This window comes from Tauraco erythrolophus, chromosome 27 (assembly GCF_009769465.1).
Source record: "Tauraco erythrolophus isolate bTauEry1 chromosome 27, bTauEry1.pri, whole genome shotgun sequence".
In the NCBI taxonomy this organism is placed as follows: domain Eukaryota; kingdom Metazoa; phylum Chordata; class Aves; order Musophagiformes; family Musophagidae; genus Tauraco; species Tauraco erythrolophus.
In genome coordinates, this window is record NC_141491.1 from 2,890,371 (window position 1) to 2,911,975 (window position 21,605).

At 50.0% G+C, this 21,605-nt stretch overlaps 1 protein-coding gene across 12 annotated transcripts in view; it reads right to left on the bottom strand.

Annotated features, from left to right (window-relative positions):
- NFASC (neurofascin) overlaps window positions 1-21,605 on the bottom strand; it is a 52,674-nt gene that overhangs the window by 14,501 nt on the left and 16,568 nt on the right. For 2 of the 12 annotated variants that reach the window (XM_086627272.1, XM_086627271.1), the window contains exons 15-26: window positions 21,018-21,142; window positions 20,089-20,124; window positions 19,192-19,293; window positions 18,881-19,078; window positions 17,828-17,898; window positions 16,988-17,210; window positions 14,918-15,033; window positions 13,488-13,692; window positions 11,281-11,403; window positions 10,473-10,646; window positions 8,514-8,528; window positions 1,615-1,821 (exon numbers count right to left, since the gene is read on the bottom strand). In XM_086627272.1, the coding sequence (XP_086483398.1) occupies window positions 1,615-1,821; window positions 8,514-8,528; window positions 10,473-10,646; window positions 11,281-11,403; window positions 13,488-13,692; window positions 14,918-15,033; window positions 16,988-17,210; window positions 17,828-17,898; window positions 18,881-19,078; window positions 19,192-19,293; window positions 20,089-20,124; window positions 21,018-21,142 (1,595 nt within the window). Of the gene's footprint in view, window positions 1-1,614; window positions 1,822-8,492; window positions 8,529-10,472; window positions 10,647-11,280; window positions 11,404-13,487; window positions 13,693-14,917; window positions 15,034-16,987; window positions 17,211-17,827; window positions 17,899-18,880; window positions 19,079-19,191; window positions 19,294-20,088; window positions 20,125-21,017; window positions 21,143-21,605 lie in introns of all 12 variants that reach the window. The other 10 variants (XM_086627274.1, XM_086627280.1, XM_086627276.1 and 7 more) reach the window with 8 other exon arrangements.

Below are 21,605 nucleotides of genomic sequence, written 5' to 3' on the forward strand. Positions count from 1 at the left end.
CCCGATGCTGTGGGTCGGGGCCGTGACCTGGAATCCCTCCTGCAAACACAACCCGTGCTGCCACCCGGGTGCCCTGTCCGCCCGCATTACGGCTCAGCCTCCCCCCTCGTGTCCCCGGGCTGCTTCGGGACACGTGCAGCTCCTCTTTGCCTCCCGTCTCCTCTCCCTGCTCCGTGGCAGCGTGGCCCTCGCCACTTAATCGCCTATTTTCAATTAGCAACATTTCCCCACGTAGTCACTTAACAGCGACGGCACCGTGGGAGCGATCTTGCCTCGTTACTAAGACCTCTCACGCACGATGAAGCTGCGTCTCTATTTCTTGCAGCGGTTTTTAAGCCGATTTTGCGTTGCAGCTCAGCTCCCTGTACCCATTCCCTTGGCTCGCGGGGAGAGGTTTGGCACTGCACGAGGCTCCTCTGGCCGGGGAGGTGCACGGTGCCATGGGCTGGGACTCAAATTCACCCTTCTCGGTTCAGGTCTGCGTCTTTAATCAGCAAATTAGGGCAGAGCAGGAAACGTGCTGCTGCTTCGCAAAGGTATTTTACTGCGGAGCGTCGGGTGGAGGCTGGTCCTCCCAGCCTGTGTTCTTGGTGGGTGTTTTTAGCCCTCCTGAGCTAATCTGATGCGAGAATAGGAAGAAAGGGGTCTGAACTGCTTTAATCAAATTCCTTGAATTAAGCAGGTGTCTAACTTTGATATTGATTACTATTATCTTCTTTCCCTCTTTAGGTGATATTGATTACTGTTATCTTCTTTCCCTCTTTAGGAAGAGTTAACAAGGATTTCTGTAGCTTTCACGCTTGCATTTTTGAGCGTATCCTCTCCAGCTACATAACTGAATTGTTTTGATTGTGTTCTCTTTTGCTACTAGTTTGATGCGTTTTTTCATAACCTGAGTATAACTATCCGTAATTATTTATTTACTGTAGGTACCATTATAGCAGCATTTTTAAAAACAAGGCTCAGAGAGATACACCTCTCTGTCTCGATCAGTAAAACACATATAGTAAAGAACAAGCCTCCACCAAAGCAGAGTTTGATCATCCCATTCTAGCTGATTGCACGAGGAGTTTATCTCGACCTGATAAACACCTGGCACGCACCTCTGTGTTGTAACAAACACTTCCCCAGCTCTCCTGTGGGCTATGGCTAGGTTAGATCGCAAAGAGCAGGAGCATAAACCAAAAGACTCGTATAAATGATGACAGGTCTCTTTGCTAACAGCTGATGTGCTAAATTGGAAGTGACGTTTTCTATAATAGTAACAGAACCCCTTTTTAATGGCAGCAAGACACAAGATAATACTTTGGAGAGCTTTTGTAGGGTTTCCCACCTCCTTCCCAATTACTGATGCTAATTCAGCATCGTGACACCCCCAGGGAGGGCTGTGTTGTCCCTAAGAATGAGACCAGGAGGGTGGCACAGACAGCACCACATCCCCAAATTGCTGGGAGCCACTTGAGCACCTCGATTCCTGAGCTCCTCACAAAGCCGTTCCCAGAACATGGGATGCTTTAAATTTTGCCTGTGCCATTATTAAGCCTTGCTTGGAGCAAGATACAGGGAAGGTTCCAGTAGGGTCAGGGGGGTTAGAGGAAAAGGAAAGTGCAGTACCCAACTCCTGCTTTGTGGTGGCTGCCGGAGCCCTCTCTGTAGCTGTTGTGGTGCTGGCGGCGGTGGTGGCGGCTGTGGTGGTGGTGGTGGTTGTGGTGGTAGTTGTTGTGTCGGTAGTTGTGGTAGTTGTGTCGGTGGTGGTGGTAGTAGTTGGGGTAGTTGTAGTACTGGTTAGACCGATTGTAGTTGGAGGCAACCCAGTGGCAGCTGGGAGAGGGAAACACTGGCTTTTTAGACGAGGTGATGTCTCCTGGGGGCTTGTGCTCGCCATCCCGCGCGGCCGGACATGCGGGCACGCGAGAGCGAGCGGAGCAGCACGGCGCGGAGTGGGGGCACTGGGGGGGGATGCAGCAAAAACAGCACCGGGAAACACGAGGCTGAACCGCTTTTCCCGTCCCCGGCCAAGGGGCAGGGAGCGATGCCAGGGGCAGTGAGCGGGGGGCTGCGCACCCACCGCCCGCGGCTCGATCCCTTCCCCGGCGCCGGACGACCTGCTTCTCTTGTGCCTTTGCTCTGCCACCGCTGCCCCCCACCACCCTGGGCTTAACTCGCAGGGAGGGCATGGGAGGGGTAGGCGAGGGGTGTTTAGGGGGTCCTTGCCCCATCGTCCCTCCGCGCAGAACTGTGCCAAGAGCACTCAGGGCTCCCTCAAATAAGAAATGGGATTTATCTCTTGAGGAAACGTAATAATCCCATTTGTTGCAGGCCAGGCAAACTGCAGTTCTGTTAATTTGGCAGCCCCTGGACTACACCTCCAGCGTTTTTGAGCTGCCAATTCAGCCCGCAGCTTCTCAGCTGTTTCCTTCCTGGCTCCATCTCTGCTCATGCTGCAGCCTGGGGATGGGGCGGCTTTACCATCAATGTGAGTTTTAGCTCCTGGGTGAGTGATGGATGGTACTTTGCCATCGCTGCCCCTCGCAATTTACATTTAAATTAGGGCAAAGGGGTTGGCACACCCCAAGCTGTCCAGGGGGAAAGTCTGAGCAATTTGTTTTCTAAATAGTCCCTGTCCATGTCTCGCCCGGGCTGTGTTTCCAAAGGGAAGGGGTAAACGTGCCCTTTACGCACGCACCCCGCAGTGTGGTTGAGAGGGTCCTGAACACCCCCAAGGGGGGAGTGTTGGCTCGAGCCTGAAAACCTGCCAGCAAAAAATGCAGCTGAAATGCTGCTTAAGCTACCTACGGTAAACAAGTGGAGATTTACCCTGGGATGCTCGCGTTAAATTATATTTACTTACTCTTACTGTAGATTGAAGGATTACAAATCCCCCTGTTAGGCAAATGAAACCAGCTATTTCAAATATCACCCACAAACAAGAATAGCTCTAGGAAAGCGCTTTAAAAGGTGCCCCAGAGCCAAGCCAGGGCTTGCTTTTTCACCAAGTCCATCCCCGAGGAGGGCCAGCCCCTAAACCTCAGCCCTCCCAGAGATCCAAAAGCAGAGAAGAGCAGTAGGTCACTCAGTCCATCTCCCTACGCACCGCAGCTGCAATAAAACCGCAGTTACCGGCACCTCCCAAAACCACCAGCCCACCCCGACACGTGTCCGCTCTGCCGTGCTACCGACGCAGCATCGCAGCCATCCGCATGCAACCGTGCAGCCGCCGGAATAAAGCGCCCGCCGATCGCTGCCCCGCTGGGGGGAACGGGGGTGGTGGTGACAGGGAGGGGACCCAGCCTGCGTGGGAAACGGCATGGCTTTGTCCTCGGGGGTTTGTGGTGTAGCAAAGCCCCCTCGGCCCTGACCTACCCATGGCAGTGGGGGTGTTGGGGGGGTTTGGCTGTTGCGAATTTCTTTCACTCGGTTACTGATGAAGGGCTTTGCTATGTCTGTAGGCTCTGAGTTACAAAAGCCTTTCTTGGGTTGAGAAGCATTTTCACTCATTCATAGTAGGTTTTTTGGAAGGTTAGAGATTAGTGTCACTAGGTTAATGTCACCAGTAACCCGATTAAGCTGCAGCTCCTCTATAGGTGTGCAATGTACACAATCAAACAGCACCGTAGACACTAGTTAGTAGCTAATGCTGTCTCAGGGTTCCCCAGTGAATCCCTGCATTCCCTCCAAGGAAAAGGGCACCCAGCAAGGCACAGAGTAACTTGCTGAGAGGCAGGAGCTGGTAGGAACCTCGTACAACCCCCAGCTCCCAGGACTGTTATGCGTCTCTGCATCACGCCTGTCCCACACAGCACCTTCAAGGGCTGTCTGCATCCAGACAGCTGTCTGGAACGGCTTTAGCAGGAGAAGAGATCCAGCATTAACGCTCCTCCAGCCCCTAGATGGGAAGAGATTATCAGGGATAAGTCAAAGCTTCGCTATCCCTTGTGCAGGGTATCATCTTTAGGTCTGCAGTGCCCAGATCCTCCTTGATGCTGCACTGACCGAAGCGATTCCACGTCGGTCTGAGCTGTGCTGCTCAGCAGTGCCGGGCAGGATTTGCCCCCACCGCTCACGTGGAAGCAATCGCGGAGAGCAGCGGTACCGCCGTGCGTCAGGAGAACGCGGGCTGGCTCCCGAGCGGGTCCCTGCGCGAGATCGAGGAGGGGGCGTTGGTACTGGGGATAAAAGTGATCCTGGCAGGACTAGGAATGGTTAAAAAGTGGGATGGGGGTGAGTCTGGAAAGTGACAGTCCAGAGAAGGGAGGATGGGGAGAGCGGCTGTGGGCAGCACAGTGCTATGGGATGGGAGCGGGAGGTGGGAAGGCAGCACCGTGGCTGGCGGGGCTAGGGGGGGGGTTTAGTCTTAAGCTACCCCGGGATTCAAAGCTCCGGCCTCATTTGTGTTTGAATGTGAAATATATGCGGGAGAAAAGCTCAGCTGGGAGATCTGGGGGGAGAGAAGATAAAGGGGTGTTTTCTAGGCTTTGAAATCCATCCCCTAATGAGAGCTGGTTTCGTTCTGGGGGGAGATCAAGGTGGGCTTTGGCAGAGATCAGAGTGATCCGGCGTCCCCCAAAGAAAAGGGCACCCCGTCACGGGGGACCGGGGGTCCCCCCTGCGCTGCCCACCGCGTCGGGGCTAATTAAGGAGCGACAGATCACGGCTCCTGGCAGCAAAGGGGGTCGGGGGAGATGGAGGGCCAGGCTGGCGTTGCCAGAACTGCTCGTTTTTGAAAGATCACATCCCTCTAGAAATCACACACATCCTTCTAAAAAGGGAGCCAGGATACTTCATCAGGTGTAATGTTTCTGAGCTTTGCGGAGTAGCTGAATTTATATTTCTGCATTTCCAACATCAGGCTCACTCAAGGACTTTGACAACATTTACCTCAAGTTTAGGTACAGGACCGAGAACCTGGCATTTGTGTGATGGGGAAAAAAATTCCCCCCTCTGAAAGCAGGAGAGGGTGCAGAGACAGGGCTGCCACTTTTTTTAAATGCAGGGCAGAGCAGCACCCTGAAAACTAGTGTGTCTAAAGACATGGGCTTGAAATTGCCCCAGTACACCCAGGAAACCCAGAATAAATGCCAGCAATAGCAATTCCCATCTCTTGCCCCCACCGTAGCCTACCCCATCTTCCTGGAAGCATCTAAACGACCACTCAGCTCATTAATAGGCCCCATCTTTGCAAGGCAGAGATTGCTTTTTCTGTCTGCAAGATGCATTACCCTTTCAGGTAATGGAGAGCGAGGGCACGGTGGGGAGGGGAGAGGCTGTTCTAATGGACCAGGGATGCAGCAATTAATAGGCTCAGTAATGAGAGCTGCTTGCAGCAGGACCGCGTCGCTCTTTGCTGCAGCTCAACTCCTGGGCCCATGAACAGACCAGCAAAAAGGAGCCCAAACCCTACACAAAAACTCCGTGAGGCTCAGATTGAAAAAAAAATAAAAAATCTTAAAAGCAAAAGGCAGATATTTAAAGAATGAAAAAGGGAGGGAGCATGGTAAGAGGGGGACACAAGTCCTGCTCCAAGTAGTGAGCAGTTCAGGGAGTAGTTGCATGATTTTTTGCAAAGTACAGGAAACAATACACATCCATACTGCTCTTTAATTATTTAAAGGTGCTTTTAATGTGTTGTTAGGCTGTAGTAACAGCTTTCCCTTGGGTGTGTCTACAAAATAATTAGGCTTGGAGAAATTTGATTAATTTTTCATGAATTTTGATGATTAGCCAAATACATTTTCAGAGGGTTTGTGGTTTTTTGTTTTCCTTCTTGCCCTCTCTCACTTTTTAGCAACAGAAGGAAACTGTAAAGTCTTTACCATAAAGTGTTCCAAATCTGATAGCTATAAGAAATTCAAGAACAGAACGGAGCAGTTGAGCAGCCTCTAAAAGAGAGGCCTCAGCAGTTCTCTCAGTTTCTACAATGAACAATAAGATCTTTCTCCTCCAATTCCTAATTATGGAGAGACCAGAAAGGAACAGAGAAAAGTAAATGTTTTTGTCCTTAAAGTCTAAGACCAATACTCTGAATGGTCCCTGATGATGTTTTTCTATACACACGGGTAGTATAGGGTCCAATTTTGATTTTCTTTCTCATTCAAAGCATAAACGAAAGCCCTTTTTAGATGCCCCCTCTTCTCCCATATCACCTCTCCATTTGTCCAGATCTGGCTTAGGAAAAGTAAAGTCTTTCCTAAGGGAAAAATCCCCGCACTTCACTTTGATTTCATCACACTAGTCCAGTTTCTCATACACACACAAAACAGCTACGACCCTGTATATTTAAGGTTACCCCTGGAAAAAAAAAAAAAAAAAAAATCAACTTTTTAATTTTTTTTTTAGTGCCAGCAGCCCATGGCAAAGAGCGTTTTACAGCGATTTAAGACAACTTTCACTGTGAATCCATAAAAATCCACGAAATCTAGGTCACTGAGCGGAGATGAATCTTCTGAGAAAGGTCAAGCAGTATTTCACTCGAACCCCGTACTCGTTAGGATGAGAAACAGCCTCTCGGGACAAACACCACTGGAACTGTGTAACAGCTCCCGCCCCCGCCCCGCGTCCTAACGAGAAATGACATCCCAGCTCAAGAGCAAGACAAAGATGTGTGCTGAATCTTGCTACAGCCTATATTGCCTTGATTTCTCTTGCTGAAGCCCAGCACGGTGAGGAAGCTGTGGATCACTTGATGACCTACTACTCCAGTTACTGACTCTTAGACATCTTTCAGCTCTGGCTTATCTTTTCTCTTTACCGTTTCTCCCAGCAGAAGGTAAAAAATAGAGGGGTGGGGGACCAGTGGGCTCTATTCTTGTAGAATTATCCCTTAAATAGCAATTAATTCATCTAGCTTCCAGTGGTATAAGAAATTATGCCTGAAGTGGTATGATGGTGGAAGGGTAAAGAGATCGTGTCGTGTTTTCAGAGTTCAGCGATATCCACCGAAAGTAGAAAAGTACTTTAGAAGGTGATCCTGATCCACGAAGAAAATCCAGATTCTTGTGGATAAGCTAAATCCTGGCTGAAGTATGAGCTGTAGCAGCAAAACAGCCCTTCCAGACTCAGAGGATAGAGATCCTCTAAATCAAAGGGTTACGTCTGTTTTTGGTTTCCCAACACCCAAAGCAGACTGATCTGTAACTCCCTTTTCTCTTTTTTTTTTCTTTATGAAGAGAAAATATCGTAAGAAAAAGATAGACATCTATTCAGAAAGGAAAAATAAACACACCCACAAAATAATATTGGGTAGAAAGACATCACTGCAACAAAATAAAAGGAGGAGAAACAGCTATGAGGTAGGAAAGCAAAACCTACAGGTGCAGCGAGCAGGTCCTGCACTTGTATCACGTGGGAAGAGTCTTCCCTAAGAAGCTGTTCCTGCTTGGGAAGCCCCGGCAGCCCCGGGGCCGTGTCCAGCAAAGGCAAAGCACCACCTCTTACAGAGCCCTTGGTGCAGGGCCAGCACGGGCTGTTGCTCCAGACCAAAAGCTTTTCTGCAGCATTCGGGGTGCGTTTTTGGCTGGCTGCACTCCCGAGCGCTGCCGCGAGCCCCCTCCCGAGTTTGGTCCCTGCTGCTGAAATATTGGCTCAAAGTGGACGGAGGGTTTGGAAAAGTCGTATCCGCAGCTTTCGTAAGAGGTGGGTGTCTCCTTTGGGTAACCAGAAGTTGTGCTTGTGCTTTGGACTTTGCAGGGTTGACACTGGGTAACTGGGGATTTGGGGTTCCTTGAAAGCAGGTAGAGATGCTGCCCACCCCCCGGTACAAGGAAAAGTTTCTCTCTGCTCCAACGCTGCTGGAGAAATTCGCAGTGGAGGGCAAAGCCAGCAATAGCCTCGCATGCAGACATGCACAGCTGTGGCACAAACATCGTCCTTAACCCTTTCAATGGGCACCTGGAAACAAAAGGATTCTCCTGCATTAAAGCCCTGGTAGCCCCAAAAGAAGCTTGGGGGAGGTGGGTGGCTCATGGTGCCTGGATGCTGTGGCACTGACCTGCATGGCCAACTGTTCCAGCAGCAAGATTTGCAGGGTGTCAGATGTAAAAATGCAGCTCAAATACTGCAGGGCAGAGCACAGGCAGGCTCCACTGAGTTGGGGGTGGGGGCTGGTAAACATTCTATATTTTGCAGGGCAGGGATGTTGAGGCTTGAAAAGGGAGAGGGCTTTGTACAGATCCAGGGTTAAAAACCTCTTTAATAGGGCAACTTGACTCTCATTTTTGCTTGTAACCTGTGGCAGCTGCAGTGTTTGGTGGGTTTGGCCATCGTTAGGCAGCTGGGAGGCTGCAAAGCCCCACTCAGGGACAGTTGAGCCTTTGCAGACCCCGCCGCAGAGCCTGCCCTAGTCCCTGCTGCCTGTGGGGCATCATGTTACCTGCCCTCGTTTTGTATGTCCAATTTAGACTCCTGACACTTCACTTTCCCATTGAAAGGGTTAATGGAGTGCATGCTTAATTGCCAGCACACCGAGCGAGTGAGCCTTGCCCCATGCCTGTTACCTCCTCCGGCTGGTACGGTACCTGGGGTTGGCGTGGCTTCAGAGGGCAGCGCCAAGGATAGAGAGGGGAATACGAGGAGAGCATAGAAGAGAAGGGAAGAGAAAACAGAGGAATATATAAAACAACCACAACACACCAACAAGAGACTGGGGACCACTTGCACACAGTCAGCAGAGACTTGAGAGAGAGGGAATAAATGCATTAGCTACAACCCATCACCCTCCTGCGCGTCAATGCCGCTCGCACAGGGCAGAGGGAGCGGGGACGTCCCCTTGGAGGTGGAGGGTGCCAGTTAAACACACACCAGCCCCGCAGCAGAGATGCCAGTGGTGTCCATTAAGCAAAGTGCTTAAGCAAGGTGCTTATATCTAATCCCAGCAAGGACCCGTTTTGACACTCTTGAGTTTCACCTTAGTTTTTTCTTGTGGAATTCTAACGTCAGCGCTCCTTGTGTGGGTTGGAGCAGAACATCAGAGAGATGTATTTTATTTAAACTTCTCAGGAGGATGAGTCTGGCCAGCAGAAAACAACCTCTGAATGCATTAATGGGTTTAATTTTCTTAATCTGCCTTTTTTTTTCAATTCCAAACTTGTCTTTCACATAGCTTTAGAGCCGGTACCTTCGAACCAAAGTGGGCACTTAGAGCTGCTAATTGTACCTACAGGCCTGTCATTAACAGAACTCGCCTGTGTGGTGTTGTCTCATGTTTTGAGGTCAAACTTTGCCCTATTTTTGTAACTTCAGCCTGTAAACCTCTTCGATTTTTTCTCACTGCTTCACGGCCAACGCTTTGTCCTTTTGCTAAGTGGCAGCACCGCTGCCCCCGCAGACAAGGGACCTTACCTGGGCACCCCGGACTACACTGGACCTGTAGGTGCCTGGTACGAAGCATTAAGCAATATAAACCAGCAGTTGGTTATGGTTATTATTGAGCTGTGCTCTGCTAACAGTCGCTGTTATCAGCATATAGAAACAAACCCAGTAAAGCGAATGTGTATGAAACGACGAGAGCTGTTGACTATCAGCACTGACAACTTCAATCCAATCTCTGTGCTCTAGCAGTTTGTTCAGCAAAGCTCCTTTTTAAAGCAATGACATGCCCCCTCTCACGTTAGCCAGGGTGTAACTTAGCTGATTATTTTTCCCATAGCATATGCAGCCCCATCTCCCATCCTGCCATATCAATTAGTGATGCTGGAGCCCACCTAAGAGGTGTCAGGCAGCATTTCATTTCCACTGGGTCATCAGTAGGAATTACTTTTCCTACTCAGAGCCATTAGTTGGGGAGGGGGAGATGGAGGAAAGGAGACAAAAACCCCATTAAATCAGCGCACTAACCAAATCATAGGTCTTTTAGCAAATGCAAAGGAAAGGAAAGAGCCAGCTTTTGTCTGCCCCAGTTCCCTCAGGGCTCCTGAACTTTCACTTAGTTTGATGAATGTCCCACAATGGGCATTTTATTTTATTATGAATCTGGGAGTTGGGGCGTTGCTCTGGAGGATCAGGTTATGGGTGACAGGAAAGTGGCCCCGGAAGCCCCTGCGTGGGATTCACGGCCCCAAGGATGCAGCTGCTCACCTCCTTCGAGCCACGTAAAAAAATCACCCATGTCTGCCCCTTTTTAGCTCTTACAGAGACTGCAGAGGGGCAGATTGGAGCTTCACCTTTTGCAAGAGGAGAGCAAGCCGCTCTCCTGCTCCGGGGGCACGTGAGGAATGCTCATTGCTGGGGGTCAGCAAGAGTTCCTGAGAGCACAGGACGGTCCCCCCCAGTCACCTCTGCACATTTTGCTGCAGTATTTGGTTCTGGTCAGTCATCTGACTGTCTCTGCAGTAGACAGTAGCTAAGGACTAGTTACTATCTGGTACTGGTTGCTCTGTGGACCACACGACTCTCTGACCCACAGTTTTTAGCTGACACGTGTACCATCACCCCCCTAACCCTGCAGCAAAGCCAGAAGCTGTTGCTGCTGCACATACCTTCGTTCAGCAAGGCTGGCGACTCCTCCACTAAGGTTTCTCCTTCTCCCACCTGAGTCCGTGCACGCAGGAAGAAGCGGTAACGCGAGATGGGGTCTGTCCTCTGCAGGGTGAACCTTGTCTGATTGGGAGAGAAGTTCTCTACCAGGGTTCGGCCCGTTTTGGATCCGTTAACTGGGGAGGAAAGGCAGGTCGTGGTGGCTTCAGCCTTGTTTCAGAAACACGCTGTGCTGCCCACCCCGACACCTCTCCCCTGGCACTGGAAGTCGTTGCGGGGCTGCGTGTGCTCGGAGCTATAGGTGCTGTTAAATACACTTCATCTAGGGCAGCTGGTGACTTACTGGCTGGGGAACCTGCTAGTGTGGACAGCCAGGGTTGTACAGGTGGTCAAGGAAGGGCACAGCACAGGTGCCAGGCTCTCGGAGAAGGCTGTACTGCCCCAGGCACGGTGCTGGGCTCTGCAGAGCTGCGCTCCAGGCAGCATCTCTTATACAGCTGGGAGCTTGTGCTCGAGTGAGCACTACTCAGACCACGCTTAAAGGTCTTTCTAAATTGGAGATCAAACTTATTTCCCTTCAGAGGTTGAGTCTGGAGAAGTACTGAGCACCCACACCCTCCCCAGTTAGCTGCAGCTGCCCAGCGCTGCTCCAGGACTCCTCTCCACCACCACTGTGTCTCACCTTGTGATGAAAGCCTCCGGTTCCGTATGGAGAGCTTTCTGTGCTAGGTGAGGGGGTAATTAGCAGCAAGGAAAATACTTAATGACTCAATTATTACCACTAAGAAGGTAACAACATATGGAACGTACAGGCTTGGTATCTAAGGTTGTATCCTGTGAGGACTCCGTTGGGATGCTCTGGGTGATCCCACTCCAGATTGATGCTTTCCAGATTTGGCTGTCGGATTCTTAAATACCTGGGGGAGCTGGGCACTTGGGAGGAGGATGGGACCAGGAAGGAGAGGGAAAGAAGAAAAAAACGCACAAGATAACATACCTCACAATACTGCGTACAGCGCAGGCTGACTGATGCACTCAAGACACTCATAAACACACACACTAAAGGTCAGAAACCGATTGATTCTGTGCCAGAAACCATGCGCCAGCCCAGGGGTTTCAGCAGTGTGTGTGCAGGGAGCAGAACCCAGAGCAGCTCCGCATGCAAGCCCAGCCCTGGCAGCCCCGTGCCCGTGCTGCCACCCTGCACTCGCCCAGCTCAGCTCGGGGAGGCACCCGCAACAGATGCTACAGCCGTGAAGCGGAGCCGTGGCACAGTTCGAGTCCCACTTCTGTATGTCGTACACATACTTTACTGGTCTTGTTTACAGCCCCCATCCAGGGGCTCATGTCCATCTCATCTATTTGTCTGTTGGAACGGTGAAAAATAGTATGGCAGCTTCTCTTAGCACGAAGCTGCTTGGTGTTATTAATGCCTGGAGACCTGTAACAGGGAGCTGGTGCACGAACACAGCAGTCCTTACCCTGAGGAATGTCTGCCTTTACGGCTGCTTATTCAAAGCTAGTAAAGGAAGGAAAGCATTATACATTCTTGAATTAAATTATACTCCTGGTTTACTCATAGTTGTAGTGTCTTAACTGGGGAAAAAACTTGGTGCTCTGATCCAAGAGGTTATTGATTTATTTTTTTAAACAGAAGTTTTGCAGAATATCACTCAATCTCCTAAACATCAATATATAGCCAATAAAATCGCTTAGTGGTATAGGAAAAAACCCAAATTAGCAGTTTACTTATGACAAGAGTATAATCTGCTATAATTGTTTCAATCAATGCCACCCACGTATGCATGTATCTGCCCCAAATGCATATATCTGCCCCAAATGCTCGGTGCCTCCAGCACACAGTAAACAGCTCAATCAAATGCACTTGATTGCAAAACCACAATGTTTGCAACCATGCAAACAGAGTCCTTTCTTTTCAAACACCATTAATTGTGGCTGGTCAATTGAAAACCCTTAGAAAACAGTGACAGCATCTAAGAAAATGTTAAGGAAGAAAGAGGCAGGACTGAGAGATGCTGTTCTTGTACAGCAGGAATGGGATGAAGAGGAAGACCCCGTAGCACTTTGTGTTAGTTGAGACAGGATTTGTTTCCAGGCTCTACTGTTTTCGTAACATACCGTGCCAAAAACCATCTGTGCTATAGGAAGACTCACTGCCAGCCCCTGAAAGTGCAGCTCCAACAGAAAGTTATTGGTGTGTCTATAAATAGGTCGTGACAGCAAGAAAATTAAAATCATAGAATCATAGAATGGTTAGGGCTGGAAGAGACCTTCAAAGGTCATCTAGTCCAACCCCCCTGCAAGGAACAGGGATATCTCCAACTAGATCAGGTTGCTCAGGGCCTCGTCCAACCTGGCCTTGAACGTCTCCAGGGATGGAGCATCCACCACCTCTCTGGGCAACCTGTTCTAGGTTCTAAGATCTGTCTAATCTCAAGTCCATCCTTGCTACAAGCTCTTTGAACAGAAGAACGAGGCGCTCTTGCCTCAAAAGCCTGACAGGGGTATTAGTAACATCCTTTCAGAACAGAAGTACTCAGGTCTTACAGATTTTACTGCCTTTCACTGGGCGAGATGAATACATCGACTGCCGTTTCACGGGGAGGTGCGGTGGCATCTGCACGTCAGGCAGCAAACCAAGGGCACGGTGCTGTGCAAACATTTCTCTTGTTCAGCCAAAAAGACACTTGCTGATGTGTTCAAAGTACCCGAAGGGCATTTTTAGATTGATGAAACAGTGCCAGCCGTTAGCGCTGGGCGTAGCTGCGGAGGTGCCGCCTGCCCCGCGGTGACGAAGGCGTACGGCAGTGCCGTGTGACGGTGATGCTGCCCAGAAGATGCTGCCCGGGCTCGGCTAAAACTCATCCCTAGCACATCTTCCCAGCAGCATCGTGGGGGACGCAGCTCCCGGTCCGCTCTGCAGAGCTGAGCCCACCCAAACCTCTCCCAGTGCGCCCGAGGGACGGGTGCCTGCACAGCCCCCCCTGGGAACCTACCTCCTTCTGGAGTGGGGAACTCCTTAACTTCACTGCGTGGCCCATCTCCTCTCCCGTTGGTTACAACCATCTCAAGCTTGTAGTTGCTGTAAGGAAACAGCCGGGACACTATGCCCCGGTTTCGGTCTCCAGGAAAACTCACATACTGCCGTTTTTTGGAGACCCACAGGTTCTTCAGCAAACTACTGTCTCTCCAGAAATAGGCCTTCAAGAAACATGCATGGCAAGTGAAGCTTTTCCATTTAAGTGTGATTGGTTTTTCATTAACAAAGCATAGCAAAACTCTGCCTTTCCAAAGACCAGCTCTCAGCTGCAGGAGCCCTTTTAGGGCAATTAATGAAGCTCCACGTCCCCCCAGCGAGGCAGGTCAGTGGTGTTACCCGAGGAAGAGGCTGAGGCAAGGGGTTAAGTGCTCACCAAAGGTCACAGAGCTAAAAACCAGCTAATCTCAAACTATAAATTGCTGTTTCTGGCTCCCGAGCACTAGGCATAAGGTGCCTCTCCCTTTCTACCCAGTTAGTGCCATAGCGATGTACAGGGAGAGGTGCGACACGTCCAGGCACAAAGGAAAGTCTGAACTTGGAAAGTCTCCCATTCAAAGCCCCGACTCTAAATCTTATTTCATGCAGAAATAAGATTCATTCAGAAAATAGACCAGAATGACAGAGCAGAGGCAGGAAAAAAAGAAATATGAAAGCAGTACGCAGGGAGCTGGCTTTATGCCCAGCAGATTATTGGATTTGAAATGTCATAACTGTTTGCAGGACACACGCTTTTGGTAACGTCTTAAGATCTGATAGAAGGGGCTCTGTCCAGACTTTTGCTTGTTTTGAACAGGGTCTGTCCTCTGTACACAAACACCAGTATTTTACCTTAGCAGTAAATGAACAAACAGGACCCGTCGCTGTCTTTGGTTGCTGGTTAGTGCGAACCACTGGGTTTAGGCTTTGAAGGGGTTGGTGTTCATTAAAAGACGAAGTAGGTACTTTGGGGATGACATGAAAACTAGTTTAGTTGTAGCTATCTGAGGTCATTCCCTCCAGAGCCAGCCAGCCTGGACACCTCGCTGCATGGGCAGGACCACCTCGAGCCCCTCTCTGGGTGCACAAGGACAGCCCCGCTTGCTTTGTCTGAGCACCCTGGATCCTGTCAGATCCCCCAGCACCAAGCCCTGGGGGAGCAATGGGAGGTGTCCCCGGCCCCATCCAGGTACCACAAAGAGCAAACTGAGGCACATCACTTCTGGTGCTGCTCCAGAGCTGAGCGCTCAGCCCCCGCGGTCTGCACCCAGCCGTGGCAAAAGGGTCCTGATGGCCAGAGGAGTTTTCTGTCATCCCCATCGCAGGCAGCTCCATCACTGGGGCCACCTGGGCTGGTGAGAAGGTTAGCCATGTTAATAGTCAGTGCCGAAGAGACTCGGTTTTGCTCACTCTGTACTCCTTGAGCTGTCCCTGGATGGTGTCCAGGTGCACTCGGGTCCAGGTCAGAGCAACGGCAGTGCTGTTTAAAACTCTTATCCTAACATCCGTAGGCGCAGCCTTGGGATCTGAGCGTTCAGGGATAAAGCAGAGTGTACGTTAGGTACCCGGCGGTACCCTGGAGGTCAGACAGACAGATGGATGGATGGACAGACGCCTCTCCAGCCCCCCTCGCCACAGCTTTCCCATCGCAAATGGGGCGAGCGGCAGCCCCGCGTGCCGGCAATGCCCTCTGCTGACAGCCCTGTCTGCTGGCAGTGTTTCCATGTGGATAATATCTCCTTTTCTCCCTCCTTAAATTCAATTTCTGGGCATTTCCAGACTTGATAAAATACAACAGCAGCCACAGCCCAATTCCCAGCTGTGTCCCAGTGTCACTTCCTGGTGTCCCCCCTCACTTTCTCCCTGACACGTTCATGCTTTAAAAGCTGACTATTGTGTTTTCAGCAGCGCTTCCACAGGAAGGAGGGAAAAAAACCCAAAACACAACATATTTCACTCCACTAGCTGTCATGAGAGTACCCGTGATCCAGTTAACAGAAGATCTTGTTAGCAAGGAAGGGGGGTCTGGCTCACCTCCCACTCCCAGTGCGGGGTACCAGCAAATCCACACCCCTCCCGGGGCCACTGTTAGACCCCAGGGCCACAAAACTGCCTGGTCTTTCCACATCCATCAATCTGAATTTGGCCAGAACCTGCTGTTGATCCAGTTGGGTTTTTTACCTCCTCTTTACAGGTCACCTGCTTGTGTGTAGAAATCTGCAGCTATTTGTGAAGAGATTCAGGCATCACAGGGCAGGCACTAGTTTGGTTTTGTTTTTTTACCTTGTCCCACCCCTCGGGATACAGGCAGGAGCACATTTGTATCTGGAATACAAATATATGTGATAGTGGAGCTGTGGTCTCCTTGGTTTACCTCCATGTAAAGCACTCACGTGCAGGGTTATTCAGAATCTCCCAAAATTCAAAATTATTGCACAAGTTTTCAACTGAAACTGGAAAAAAACCCTCAGACAGGTGATGCAGAGGTGGTGGTGCAGTTGGGTGCTTGCAGGGCTTTTCCAGCAGCAGCCTCTCAGCTCGGTCCAGCTTTGCTCCCAGTGCTCAGCTCTTACCCTGACTCCCACCGTTTCTGCTCATTTTCCTTCCCGTTGCCCTGTCTCCTCTGGGAGAGGATGCCCGGTCGGAGGACGTGTCGTGTGTGCTATCTCAGCACCAAGATTGCAGATTTTCTTGAAATTGCTGTGCCCTGTTTGTGTCCCCTTGACTTCAAGCCCAGCATCACGGATGGTTAGCTGGCTTATCTACCTTCCTTCTTGGTAAGCCCAAAGTCACCCAGCCAGGGACCCCCACTGATGCTGCAGTGCAAGGAACTAATACAGAGTTCTTTAAAAATAAAGCTGTTGGCAGCAAACCACATTATCCTAACAGGGTAAGGATAATCGTAGTTCAGAGTTTTGGATGCTACAGGCACAGAAGGTGACACCAGTTGCCCAGAAAGAAGGTGAAAAGAGAGTTAATCAAGCTGGTCGCCGTTCTGCATGACCAGGTGGAGCGTTTTAAAGAAAGATAAGCTGTGCCAAGGGTGTGCTGCAAACAGGAGCCCAAGCTGGGGCCTTATCAGGGAGGCACAAGAATCCGGTCCAGGATGAACCAAGAGCCTTTTGGCCATTCGTAGCACCTCTCAGCTGAGATGAACTCAGTGCTCTACGATGTCGAGGGTGAAAAATTTAATGTGGTTTATTGGAATGCAGCCAGAGTTCATCTTAAGTGTCTTCCACACTCAAAGTGTTATCTGGGTATTGTAGAGGGCAAGGGAGAGGCTAAGTGACTTGGGTCATGCAGGCAGAGCCCAGACCAGAATCTAATGGCCAAACCTCTTTCTTCCAATGCCTGGAACCGGATTTTTGTGCCAAATCAAGCCGTGCTATTAACATGTCCTGGGCACAGGTGCCAACCCACTGACCTTGGGTGGGATCCTGCCCTGAAACACTTACAATCTCTGGCTGAGAAAGTACTCACAATCTTCCCCTGAATAGCCGATGAAGGTGTCAGGCTCCGGTGCTCTACCAAAGTCGTTCTCTGCCTGCACTTTGATCTCGTAGGGTACGTAGATGGGTGTGTTCCAGACGACATGCCTGGGTGCCTTCACTGTCTCATTGTACCAGCTCCCTCGGGGGTCCCTTCGCCTCCATCTCACGATGTACCTGAGGTTGGGCCCATAAGCTTGAGTTGCATTCAGAGGCTTCATGGACCAAAACAGAAAATAAAGTGAGAAGGAGAAAAAGCAACTGGATTTCTCTGCTGTGGAGCACCAAAAAGTTCTGTTCAGCAGCTGGTTCTTATTTCATGCTCCATCAGCAAATCTCAAAGGAGGTCAATACTTTTGTTCCCAGAGAGACACATACCTAGTCCTTGCCCTCTAGATCTAAGGCAGGACCAAGAACTACATCTTTATTCCAGTCCATACTCCTGCTGCAATTTCTAGCCTCCTTACAGATGGTGGCTTATTTGTGGATGACACCTGCTGGTCCATGAAGAAAAGCAAGAGCTGGTCTGTAAGCCCCACATACTGCTTAAGGAATCAGGCTCTGAGCATCCTCCCTAACCTGTACCTGCGATCCAGCATCTTTTCTTTGGCTTAGACTGTTGCAAATTACTCTTTTTACCACAAACCTTCTTCTAGGCACTAGCAGTGGCCTCTCTTGTAGATGCATCTTCTGCTTTTTATTTCCTTTTTGATCACTAAGGTTATGGTATTCTGTGTGGTACATCACACCTGCTAGAGGTGCTGAGTTTTCTGGATCTGTGGCCATAATGGTAAGACGCTGGGTGGCTGTCAAGCATCAAAGAACAACTCACCGTCCAGGTTATCTCCATGTTGTTTTTTTGGGTCCCTGCACCTTGAACTCCTGTTGGGTTAATTTCAGGACCTGAAATTCACATTGTGAGGGGGAGAAAAAAAAAAATCAGTTTTTAATGTTGAAAAAAATGACCATTTGAGTGGTTAAAAAACTTTTACTGTGAAAGCCAAAAGTACTTCCAAGACAGAAGTTAATGGCCTGATTTTTCCAGAAGTTCCCATTCAGGTTAATGGAACATGAGACTCTTGGCACTCTTGAAAACCAGGCCATTTATTTAGGAGCCCTTTTTTTTTTTTTTTTTTTCCCCAAAACGTCCTAAATCTTTGACAGACAGCCATTGTGAAGCAACCCCAGGAGCTGAGTCTGACGCTTTTGAAATCTGCAACGAGTAATGTCGCAAGCCAACACTAGATGCCAGCAGATATTGCAGAAGTAGCCCTGCAATGGTTAAATGAAGAAATGCAGCAAAGCTACTAAGCTGCTACGAATTCCTCATATGAATTTTCCCAAGTATTCTACGACGTACAAAGCACTGGGCACACAAACTGAAGACCCATCTTGGTCGTGGATGGGAGCACGCTTCACTCCGGCATTGATCTGGGCTCCTGGCCAGCTCTAGCCGTGGACAAGGAATTAGCAGTTTTGGAACAAAATGCCTTTTGCTTGTGGGCAGTTTACACTTGAGTCTAATTTTCCAAGAGACTTCTGAGCTTCCTGTGGTCAGAAAGGATGAAAGCCTTTCTTCAGAAAGCCTCTCTGTAAGGTGAATCTGGGCTTTCCTTCAACAGATCCTGCTGGAGTGACCTTTACCTAAATCTTTCTGCTTGAGTTTTGCTGCTCTGCAGAACATCAGGCTTGAGGGTGTGATACACAAACTGACACCCCAGCACATGCACAGACCAGCCCGTTCCCTCTCCTGTGTAAATCTGTTTCTGTTACAGGAGCTGTGATCATGCACCATGAGGGAAAAGTCTACATGGAGCGCGGTGGCCAGCTGCTAGGAACAACGTCAAGTCACCGCGGCAAGAGGGACCGGGCGGATGGTACTCACGTGCCCCGTTGGTCTGGTATCGTTCGGAGGGCACGCTGGGCAGGCTGCTGCCCACGTCATTCACCGCAATCACCCGAAACTGGTAGTTGACATAAGGAGAGAGGCTCAGGATGGCCGAGTTGACGCTCCCGGGGTACCTGGAGTGGTTGTGCCACGTGCCAGGTTGGAACCGGTCCTCCTCAAACTGGACGATGTAGTCTGGCGGAGAGGATGGAGAGGTGAGGTTAAGGGCTCAGCTCACAAGGAAAGTTTTCCCTCCATCATGCAGAAGAAAGTGGGAGGGACACGGGGCAGAGGGTCCAGCAGCTGACCTGTGATGGGGCTGTTATTGTCATCACCGGGAATCCACGTCAGCCGCACGCTCCTCTCGGCCAGGTCTGTCAGCTCCAAGTCCCGGGGCTGGTCAGGTCGTTCTGTTGGCCGAGTAATGAGACAAATGAGGCTGGGATCATCCCAGAAGCTCGGAGCCCCAGTTCCCATCGCTTCTCCCGGGAGGGGAAGCCCTGGCCATCGTAGTCCAGACCCATGGGAGGACATGTGCTCCGTGGCATGATTCACACCCTGCAGCTCTTGGTGGGCTAGTGCCATTTTTTTTTAATACAAACGTGCTCACGTACTAGTCATGCCCTGCCTCAAAATCTGACCTTTCCCTGTACAACTAGTGTTATCTGGTGGTGGGAGCACGATGTAGCTGCTTAGCAGGGGGATATATGATCTTACAACAAACTACACGCAGCTCTCCAAAAAATAAAGGCAAACAACTGGAAGAGAAAAGACACAAAGCCTCAATGAAAATACGTACTTGTTAGAAATGCTCTGGGCACAATTCTGGTTTCATTGTCTTGTCACAACCCACATGGTGGCACAGAACCAGCTCATGCAGTAATAGCAATAACTTCTTTCCAGGTAAAGGTCAAGGGATTCACTGTGATATTTTTCCCTCCCATCAGGGCTCACCATTTCCAGGTATGGGTAAGGTGATTCTTGTGCTCAACAATTGGCACTGTGGGCACAAAATGACGTGGCACGGGACCTTTCTACCCGCAGCCATCTGGATGGGTTTTCAAGGACAACATGGACAAAGGCTGGGAAGCATCACCCCCAGCTCTTTCAGCCACTACACCTGGATTTTCTGTTGGCGTTATTGGCAAGGCAAACCAAAATCAATTTGCAAAATAAAATACCCCCGATGAATTAGTGATGATTACCTTTAGGTAACTCTCTCAAACGGTTAGCAGGGACAGCTGCAAGGTAAGACAGTGGTTGTTAACGGTGTTAGTGTAGTCATTAAGCTTGGGTGGCCAAAGGAACACCTGGCAAATATAAAGTCACACACACAGTGACAGATTTCAGAAGGATCCGATCCTGCCTGGGGAGCAGAGGAGGTACATCCTTCCCCAGAGACCCCCAGGCACGCTCTGCACACCTTATCCATACTCCTAGTACACGGCAAAGGGGAAACATCAGCCTGCTTTAGAGTTAATTAGCTATTAGGGGGAAAAGGAAGGGAAATAAATCAAGCCCAGTCAAGTTATTAGGGATATGGGATTCCCATTGCTCTGACTTTGGCAGGGCGCTGCGGGTCCGTGCCAGTGGCACCAGCAGGTTGGGGCGCTCCCGCTCCCGCAGCAAGATCTGGGACTGATAAATCCGGGTTCTGCAAGTGGATCTGGCAGTGAACCCGAGCGGGTGTGGGGAGGGGGTTTAGGTCTGTCACTCCCCGTGCTGGAAAGGGGACGTGCGAGGCCAGGAGCGGCCCCTCACCCCCTGGTTTCCATGTTCCCGATGTTCAGTCAATCTCACTTGCAAATTTCAGACTGTTCTCACAGAGCTTCGACGTCCACATTTGGATATTTTTAGCTGTATGTAATAACTACTTTTCTTTTTTTTTTTTGGTCTCAAATGCAAGTTTCCTTCGACTCCAATTCCGTGCCATTGTCTGAGGCAGAGATTAGGCAGCACGTCCTCGCTGAGTCCTGCAGCAGCAGAACTGCTCTGCCAGCATCTCCCTGAGCACCTCTGCTTCAGAGGACAATTCTGCCATCCCAGATCACCCTTCCAGCCTGACCTTGGAGTCAGTCTGTTCTATTAAAAACAAAGCACTTGGCTGTGCGTCAGGAGGACAGGAGAGCTGTACCTAGGACGGTGAGGTACGCCTTCGCCGAGTCCTTGTCCAGCTCCGTGCTTGCTACGCAGGTGTAGTCCCCTTGGTCCTTTTCATTCACACCATATATTGTCAGACCATCATCTTCTTTCTTCATCCTTAAAGGGATGGAAACGATAATGACACGACTGTGCCTAAGCACATTAGGCAGCAGGATTGAAATCCCTGTGTTTTATCAGAGAACAGTTAAAAAAGCCCGAACAGAACAGGAGGACGTCTCTGGTCTGGAGGTTTTATCAGCTAAGGATGTGTTGAGTTATTCTTGGAAATCTCATTTCCTAAGGAATCAGCGAATGTGCTCTGGTGTATCTCTGGGATAACCACGCTTCCAGGAACACAGTCTGACCTCTGGCTGGCCTGTGTCCCGCGGCCAGATCTCACTTTATGAGAAGGGAGTCAGCCGTGGAAAGGAAATTACAACTCCACCACTCACAGCAGATAAACACTGATTTTGAAGGAGCTTTTTATCAACCCACCCACACATTTTATCAAGATGTCCTAAAGTAAATAAAACTTATAGTCAAAGTCTTGATTTACTGACAAGTCAATTTTAATTGCTGG